The following is a 10,367-nucleotide window of genomic DNA, read 5'->3' on the forward strand; positions in this document are numbered from 1 at the left end:
ATAACAGAGAAAAAAATGTAACATTTGATTAAGACTTATTTAATCAATAATAGGAAGAGGATAGATCAAAATACTTTTAACAAATGAAAACTTTTCTCACCTGGATGCAGTCAGTTAAATCGAATTTATCTATTCTGCTTCTTAGATAAGAATGAACAGAATTTTCTAAATCTTTAACATAAACTGAAGTCGAATCATCAATTTGAAAGATTTCTCGCAGTCTTATAAAAATTTCTCCTAGTTTATTTTGAACGGAATGAAAAGCTAACTGGAAAATTAACAAATTTCAATAAAAATTTATTTGTGGTTATCCTATTTAAATATTTTAATAATCATAATATTAACTGCATTAATAGTTATTTTTTTTTAAATAAACATGTAGTTAAATACACTATATACTCGTAAAATCTATTATCGAAAATTTTCATAATCCTATTATAAGTTATTTTTAATTTAAACTGTATGAAACATGGAAGTATTATTGCTCAATTTCGAATCAACACTATTATTATGAATTATATTTATATAGATCTATATTGTTTCAGCAATAATCAGATATAATCCAGAAGTTGGGCGAAGAGATTAAGACTCCAGCCTATGACCCGGAATCGAGTCCGGGCCAGCAATCCCAGAAGTTTTCGGGGTGATCAGATAAGTCGGACCCATTCCTTACCACCCACTCCCGCTCTCAATGTAAACTTGAACGAACCCACACTAGGTACTAGGAGAGTCCATAAGATAACTTTTTCCATCTTATGAGCACTCCTTGTCAGAAACGAAAAAGTATATTATATATAGTCTATATATGAATATATGAAGCGTGCAATGCCATAATGTTGTAAATGCCAAAAAAGAAACTTTTCAGGAAAGGTAAAAAACACTATTTCTAATGAATGAATTCATTTCAATTTTACAATAAAATGGTAAAAAACTCTCTAGGTTACAAATTCTCTGCGATATCAAAATGATGTAAATATAAGTCATAACGTTTTAAGCATCAAAAAGTCACGTGACTTGCACTCGTGTTATATCTTCATATAAATTCATCTTCAAAATATAGCCACTTACAGTACCAATATCTCCACAATATTCTTTTGTGGCAGAAAACATTGCATTTTTAATTCCATTCTTCAATAAAACGTATTTAGAGAAAAATGGCATTTACAACGTTATGGCATTGTGCACGCTTCATACATATATTGTAACATAAACATAATTTGAATAAATAAATAAATAAATAATATATTAATAAACTTTTACTATTTCTGATTAGAATCTTTTATAACATAATAATTTAAATAAAAAAAGTGCATTAGATATTTTTTAATGATGTTATATTGATCATAAAAAAAAGATCAGTTGTACACACTTATTTATCTTGATACAATATAACATTTGTAACTCGATTACGTTTGCCAAATTATTAAAAAAAAAAAGTCTTTTATCGAATGAGATGTAATCTATAAGAAAATCGAAGAAAATTATATAGAGGACAACAATTTTTCTGTATAAAAATCTTACATGCTGCATTTATTCTCCTTTAACATTCCAAAGAGTAATGACCTGTATTTGAAATCATTATTTAGGAGGAAAAAAAAAGGTAAATTTTCTTTGTTTTTCCTAAAAGGAAAGAATAAATTTTATAACAAAGAAAAACTTCTTTTTGGAAAACTTCTCTAAATATACTTAAATTATTTATCACGTTAACTTGATATATCTAATCTTAAAATAAATCATTTTAACTCCTTGATTTATGTCAAGATACAGAAAAAAAATTTATAATAGAAAAATTGATTAATATTTTATTGTAAGATATGACTAATTTTCTATATTTTATTTTATTTTAAATTTTCCTTTAAATAATAACTAATTAATATTCATGAACTACAATGAATTGTTGATGTTATTTGAGTTAGTTGAACGACATCTTGAATTATCATCATATTTCTTTGAAAAATTTATATTTTATAGGTTAAATAATACATTTTCCTATAAATTTATAGGCATAATAATTATTTTATATCCAATAGAATAAGATATTTATTGTTTGGTCATTATTTTTTCATTGAATTTCTACAAGCCAATCATCTTCCACATCATTTAAATTGGAATAAGGAAATTTTGATTCGTACGAAGTTCAAAAGAAAAAAACATGCTATTACATTTTCTCCATCAAATTGATAATCATTTTGTTAGAAATACGAAGAATTTGTTATTTTAGGAGCACACTTCGAAGAAGATAGCAAATTTTCTTGTTGTTTTTTCATAACAATAAACAGGTAAGTAAGTATACATCGACTTAAATAAATAGGTTAGGTCTTACTTGATGAATGCATATACGTATATATAGGAAAAATGAAGGATAATGAAGTTTATTCTAATTTTTTATATAGATTAGAGACTCATTTATGACTTCCTCTTCGATTCTGAATGAGTTCGTGAAGTAAATTTAACACACGAATAGTTAAAGATAGAACTTTGTAGTCTGATGACAAATTTAACCACGCTCGTTCTTAAGAATCTTAACGTTATTTTTTTAATGTATTTTAAATTATGGATATTATATATTTTTTTCAATATAATTATTATAAAATAGTTTAATATAGTAGCAAATTAAATGCTAATTTTTATAACTGTAATAGAACTTCATATTTTTTGCAGGTATGTTAACGTTATATTTATTTGTTATCTTTATCAAATTTTCAATAATTTTTCTTATATATATTAAATAATTTAAAATATTTATGTAACTTATTTTCGGTTGAAGTAATAAGATTTGTTTAGAATGTAATTTAAATAATCATTTATTAATTTAGAGTACTTAATATTTGAATATTTAATCATATGCAATTAAGAAAATTTAAAAAAATAAGTAGGGAAGTTTATATAATCTAAATAAAATATATTTTATGTCATATTTATAAATGGCTTTTTATAAATAAACATTTTACATTAACTTATACTTTTTTTTTTAATTTATAAGTTTCATATATTTGTTAAATTAGTAGAATTAAATGCATATTTGATCCTGTTCGTTTCATTAATTAAATTTACTGATTACACGTTAAATTAAAAATGTTTTAATACACGAATTAAACATAAAATAAACAATATTTAATGTTAATATTATAAGGAATTAAACGTTAAATTATTAAAGAAATTAATTTAATATTTTACTAATAGCTCATGAAGTGCGACTGTGTAAATCGGATTCTATCGACGGGTTTTCGTCATTTGGGACATTTTATTGGATTGCATCCAGTATGGTTTATTGTAATACCGATATTATTAACAACATTCCTTGGATTAGGATTTATTCGTATGAAAATTGTGACAGATATAGAATATCTATACAGTCCTATAAATGGTAGAGCAACTCAGGAGAGAGATGCTGTTGAATCTTTGTTTCCTCCCGATCTCACTACAGATTATGACTTTTTGAGAGATACCAGATTAAGAAAGTGCGGAAATGTGATCTGCACCGCTAAAAATGGCGGAACTATGCTAAAATCGAGTATATTCGACGATATTATCGCATTAGATAAAGAAATAAGCAACATAAGTATCATTTGGAATAATACAATTTATACATATTCCGACTTATGTTGTAAATCCCATGGAAAGTGTTATGTAAATGGAATTTTAGCTCTCAGAGATATAGTAGATCGAGTCAGAGAAAATAAAATTAAACTAAGGTAAGATTATTTTTTAAAAATTTAAGATTTATATATGAAAAATCTACTTTTACTTCTTACTTCCGATAGATTTACTATGTTTTATGCTTGATATTGAAATAATATGATATTAATTTTGTAGCTTGGAGTAATAAAGACCGATACACTTGATATTATCCCTTATTTTTTCAAGTCACAGAATTATATTACAATATAAAAATGTACTTTACATATATCTGTAATTCCATATTTTAATATAATTAATATCATAGCACTTGCGTAGCATTAATTAAAATTATAGTGAAATGTAATTTAATATTAAAATACATATACAGTATTATATTCAAGTATGCTTATATACATGTGAATTATTCTAAACATCTTGCACGTATCGAGTGTTTTACAATTTTCTGTAATCTATAATTTTATCTAACATTAATTAATTATCTAACATATTTTATTTAGTGTGTTATACGTATTTTAATGATATTAAAGTACGTATAACACACTAAATAAAATATTAAATATGTGTTTTAAATAGAGCATTCTTAAATGACAAGAATTTGGCATACACCGTAACTGACTATGGAGCAAACTTAGGAGGAATAACAATGAAACAAGATGACTTTCTGGAAGATATTAAAGCTATCAGATTATTTTACCTATTGGATGACAGTACCGAACATAAGAAAATGCTAGCAGAATTATGGGAAAATGAATTTATTGATGTAGTTTCAAAGTTACATTATAAAACTATCGAAGTTTATCGATTTACAAGGAGTTCCTTCAACAGCGAATCCAGTCGAGTCACAGAAATGTCGTTTCCTCTTTTACTCGTATGTGTACCCGCTATGGTAATATTTGCCGTTGTGAATTGCATGACCATAGATTGGATCACCAGCAAACCATGGATTGGAGTCGCAGGATGCTTAAATTCTGGTTTCGCAATCGTTGCATCATTTGGTTTCTTAATATGGTGCGGATTAGAATATCTTGATCTGAATATATCTATCACATTTTTAATTATAGGTAAGTCTTAAGATTTAAAAAAAATGATAAAATATACAAAACAATTAATTATTAAATTTGTTAAAAATAAAGGTGTAGGACTAGATGACTCCTTTGTTATCCTTGCTGCCTGGAGGAGAACAGATCCAAAGAAGAGTGTACCGGAAAGACTCGCTGAAACATATTCCGAAGCTGCCATATCCATCACAATCACATCAGTAACAAACATAATCTCATTTTGTGCTGGAATGTTAACACCATACAGGATTGTAAATATCTTCTCCATTTATATGGCTGTTAGTGTGCTTTTTGATTTCCTTTTCCAAATCACTTTCTTCGGCGGATGCATGGCAATCAGCGGTTATCGTGAAAGTAGAAAACTTCATGCCGTATTTTGCATGGCTATAAAACCCGATATGAGATCTAGTAAGTAAACTATTTTACTCTCAATTTGTTAATAAAAATTTAATATATTTATTTATTTATTATATAATAATTTAAAATGTATATCAAANTATAAAATAAAACGTAACAATGATAACAACAACGAAAATATTATCTGCGAAAATTTTATTTTTGTTAAGAAAAATAGAAAACGGAAGGAAGAGAATTTTGATAAATTTGAAACAATTTTAGAAAGTAATTAAATATACTTTGTTTTATAATTAGTTATTTTAAAAATGCTTTTACAGAAGGTATGAGGCTTATTAATATAAGAATCACTATCAACAATAAGGGGTTATCATAAAAAGTTAACGTATCTTCGTATGTAAATCACGTATTATGGAGTATTATGTAAAATTTAATAAATAATTTACAATAAAGAAATTTGTTTAGAACATTCATAAAATAAACAATATTTAATGTTAATATTATAAGGAATTAAACGTTAAATTATTAAAGAAATTAATTTAATATTTTACTAATAGCTCATGAAGTGCGACTGTGTAAATCGGATTCTATCGACGGGTTTTCGTCATTTGGGACATTTTATTGGATTGCATCCAGTATGGTTTATTGTAATACCGATATTATTAACAACATTCCTTGGATTAGGATTTATTCGTATGAAAATTGTGACAGATATAGAATATCTATACAGTCCTATAAATGGTAGAGCAACTCAGGAGAGAGATGCTGTTGAATCTTTGTTTCCTCCCGATCTCACTACAGATTATGACTTTTTGAGAGATACCAGATTAAGAAAGTGCGGAAATGTGATCTGCACCGCTAAAAATGGCGGAACTATGCTAAAATCGAGTATATTCGACGATATTATCGCATTAGATAAAGAAATAAGCAACATAAGTATCATTTGGAATAATACAATTTATACATATTCCGACTTATGTTGTAAATCCCATGGAAAGTGTTATGTAAATGGAATTTTAGCTCTCAGAGATATAGTAGATCGAGTCAGAGAAAATAAAATTAAACTAAGGTAAGATTATTTTTTAAAAATTTAAGATTTATATATGAAAAATCTACTTTTACTTCTTACTTCCGATAGATTTACTATGTTTTATGCTTGATATTGAAATAATATGATATTAATTTTGTAGCTTGGATAGGGTTTTTTTATTATTAAGTCCGATAGATTTACTATGTTTTATGCTTGATATTGAAATAATATGATATTAATTTTGTAGCTTGGAGTAATAAAGACCGATACACTTGATATTATCCCTTATTTTTTCAAGTCACAGAATTATATTACAATATAAAAATGTACTTTACATATATCTGTAATTCCATATTTTAATATAATTAATATCATAGCACTTGCGTAGCATTAATTAAAATTATAGTGAAATGTAATTTAATATTAAAATACATATACAGTATTATATTCAAGTATGCTTATATACATGTGAATTATTCTAAACATCTTGCACGTATCGAGTGTTTTACAATTTTCTGTAATCTATAATTTTATCTAACATTAATTAATTATCTAACATATTTTATTTAGTGTGTTATACGTATTTTAATGATATTAAAGTACGTATAACACACTAAATAAAATATTAAATATGTGTTTTAAATAGAGCATTCTTAAATGACAAGAATTTGGCATACACCGTAACTGACTATGGAGCAAACTTAGGAGGAATAACAATGAAACAAGATGACTTTCTGGAAGATATTAAAGCTATCAGATTATTTTACCTATTGGATGACAGTACCGAACATAAGAAAATGCTAGCAGAATTATGGGAAAATGAATTTATTGATGTAGTTTCAAAGTTACATTATAAAACTATCGAAGTTTATCGATTTACAAGGAGTTCCTTCAACAGCGAATCCAGTCGAGTCACAGAAATGTCGTTTCCTCTTTTACTCGTATGTGTACCCGCTATGGTAATATTTGCCGTTGTGAATTGCATGACCATAGATTGGATCACCAGCAAACCATGGATTGGAGTCGCAGGATGCTTAAATTCTGGTTTCGCAATCGTTGCATCATTTGGTTTCTTAATATGGTGCGGATTAGAATATCTTGATCTGAATATATCTATCACATTTTTAATTATAGGTAAGTCTTAAGATTTAAAAAAAATGATAAAATATACAAAACAATTAATTATTAAATTTGTTAAAAATAAAGGTGTAGGACTAGATGACTCCTTTGTTATCCTTGCTGCCTGGAGGAGAACAGATCCAAAGAAGAGTGTACCGGAAAGACTCGCTGAAACATATTCCGAAGCTGCCATATCCATCACAATCACATCAGTAACAAACATAATCTCATTTTGTGCTGGAATGTTAACACCATACAGGATTGTAAATATCTTCTCCATTTATATGGCTGTTAGTGTGCTTTTTGATTTCCTTTTCCAAATCACTTTCTTCGGCGGATGCATGGCAATCAGCGGTTATCGTGAAAGTAGAAAACTTCATGCCGTATTTTGCATGGCTATAAAACCCGATATGAGATCTAGTAAGTAAACTATTTTACTCTCAATTTGTTAATAAAAATTTAATATATTTATTTATTTATTATATAATAATTTAAAATGTATATCAAATTACATATAGATGTTCAGAAGATTTATATTTATTTAAATTTTTTTAACGCAGGAAGCTACATATATCGTTTACTTACTTATGGAATCATACACGAGAGCAATAAAAACTGCGAAGAGAATTCTGGAAATCTGCTTATGTTATTTTACAGAGATATATTAGGCAAATTTCTCTGTTTGAAGTGGATAAAAGCTTTAATACTTGCATTTTTCTTCGTTTATATATGTGGAGCCGTATATTCTTTCAGATGGATACAAGAAGGATTAAGATATCAAGATGTATTACCTCATAACTCTTTTGGAATGAAATATTCAATACAACATTATAAATACTTTACACAATACCCTCAGCGGATACAAGTAATCATCAACAACACTTTAGATTATTCCGATCCAAAAGTGCAACAAGAATTGAAAGAATTCATCCATGAGTTTGAAGAGATTCCGTTAGTGGTAGGAGGATTATTTACAGAATTCTGGTTAAAATATTATTTAAAATTTCTTAAAGATAAACGCTATTGGTTTTCTCATGCCGGTTACAATATGAGCGATCCTGATGATTTTATCGATTGTCTTCGTGACGTTTTCCTAAAATTTCCATGGGCTCAAAATTTAAAGAAAGACATATTGTTTAGTAAGGACGGTAAGAAGATTATTGCAACGCGATTTCTTCTAGGAAGTCAAAATGTAGTAGATACAAATGCAGAAAAGGAATTGTTACAAAGTTTATGGAAAGTTACAGATTCTTTCAAGTACAAATCTTACGTTCATCAATTTTGGTTTATAATATTTAATCAACATATCGACATCAAAGATACGACCATACAGACTCTTTGCATTGCTGCAGTTTTGGTGACTTTAGTTTTTACGTTGTTCTTACCAAACATACCTTGCGTGTTGTGCATCGCATTTACTATTGTTTCCATAGAAATTGGATTGGTTGGTTACATGTCAGCTTGGAACGTACACATAGACGATATATCTATGATAGTTCTTATCATGTCTACGGGATTTTGTGTAGATTATGCATCACACATATCATATGCATATGTAAGTTGTGCAAGTGAGGATGTTAACATAAAACTAAGAAGTGCTCTTTATGCTGCTGGTCATCCGATTGTACAGGGTTGTATCTCGAGTATATTAGGGACTTTAGTATTTTATTTCGGCGCTTCTAATGTTTTCATTGTATTTTTAAAAATTGTTTTTCTAGTGATGTCCTTTGCACTTTTTCACGGTTTGTTTTTCTTACCAGTTATATTGAGTATTTGGGATAGTGTCTACTATAAAATAAAACGTAACAATGATAACAACAACGAAAATATTATCTGCGAAAATTTTATTTTTGTTAAGAAAAATAGAAAACGGAAGGAAGAGAATTTTGATAAATTTGAAACAATTTTAGAAAGTAATTAAATATACTTTGTTTTATAATTAGTTATTTTAAAAATGCTTTTACAGAAGGTATGAGGCTTATTAATATAAGAATCACTATCAACAATAAGGGGTTATCATAAAAAGTTAACGTATCTTCGTATGTAAATCACGTATTATGGAGTATTATGTAAAATTTAATAAATAATTTACAATAAAGAAATTTGTTTAGAACATTTTACATTTATCTTGTATTAAAATTTATTATAATTTAACAATAAGTTCCGGTTATAATTTTATTAACGCATTAAATTACATGTCATCTTTACAAAAAAAAAGGTTTTATAACACAGAATGCATTGTCTCATTTTAAATTTTAAAGTATTTTTTTCTAAACATACAAAAAAAGTAGATCAATTATACATTTGACCAGTTAAATATATAGAGGATGAATGTTATGTAGTATACGTTTAAAACAATTTATATATATAGAAATGATAAGACGATTGTACGATACGTAAATATCTAATAATTGAGGTTGGACATTTATCTTTCCTACTAGTGAAAGTTCCTTCCATATTTGAATTTAGTGAGTTCACGACATCAGTCATGAAGCTATTTTCCGTGTAACTTGTACAGTTCACAAAAAAACGTGTTTAAAAGGAAACCCCACGGTTATTGTGCTAAATTTTCTTTTTTGGTAATTATTAACCGGTGCAAAGATTAACTTCGAATACTTAAATCCTTCATAAATATCCTTACTTACATATAAATAATACAAAGGCAACATTTAAAATAGTCTATTGCACAGTCTACATAAAAAAAAATATATATATATTATTTTTAGATTTTGAGGCTATAGTTGGAAATTATTATCAATGAAAAAGTTATAAAATAAATAACAATTTAAGTAATATATCATACATTTTATAATAATATAATTTTTAAAAGAAATAATATAAATTACTGATAATTATTGAAGAATATATAGGTCATTAATAATTGGCTATTAAACTTAACTAAATTTAGCTCCATTTTATTTGTTATCTCATATAAAATGCATTTAAAAATACATTTATTTATTTTTTTTATGATATACTTTAAAGCTTATCAGCATCACATCGAAATTTATTTATCAGTATACCACTTAACCAACTGTCACATTGTACAACACTTATAATATAATTTATATACACTTATAAATGTTGCACAATGTAATTTAAATTGGTTACAAAACCCATAGCCTAGAGGTTTTAGAGTGCATTTAGAAGTAAAATCATTTTCC

General features: G+C 26.7%; 2 protein-coding genes across 2 annotated transcripts; both read left to right on the top strand.

Moving 5' to 3' along the window:
* The first annotated feature begins 3,186 nt into the window (after nt 1-3,186).
* On the top strand, nt 3,187-5,116 carry LOC111641077 (patched domain-containing protein 1-like). The gene is made up of 3 exons (XM_023387192.1): nt 3,187-3,695; nt 4,216-4,703; nt 4,776-5,116. Exons 1-3 carry the CDS (start codon nt 3,187-3,189, stop codon nt 5,114-5,116), a joined length of 1,338 nt encoding a protein of 445 aa, XP_023242960.1.
* Nucleotides 5,117-5,614: 498 nt separating this feature from the next.
* LOC111641078 (patched domain-containing protein 3-like) lies at nt 5,615-9,005 on the top strand (the record flags this gene model as incomplete). The annotated part of the gene is made up of 4 exons (XM_023387193.1): nt 5,615-6,123; nt 6,731-7,218; nt 7,291-7,623; nt 7,764-9,005. Coding segments are annotated over exons 1-4 (2,572 nt in total), but the record flags the coding sequence as incomplete, so codon positions are not given.
* Between the last annotated feature and the right edge of the window lie 1,362 nt (nt 9,006-10,367).

The sequence above is a fragment of the Centruroides sculpturatus genome, unplaced genomic scaffold (assembly GCF_000671375.1).
Source record: "Centruroides sculpturatus isolate CEXI.00-Female unplaced genomic scaffold, Cexi_2.0 scaffold1496, whole genome shotgun sequence".
Taxonomy (NCBI): domain Eukaryota; kingdom Metazoa; phylum Arthropoda; class Arachnida; order Scorpiones; family Buthidae; genus Centruroides; species Centruroides sculpturatus.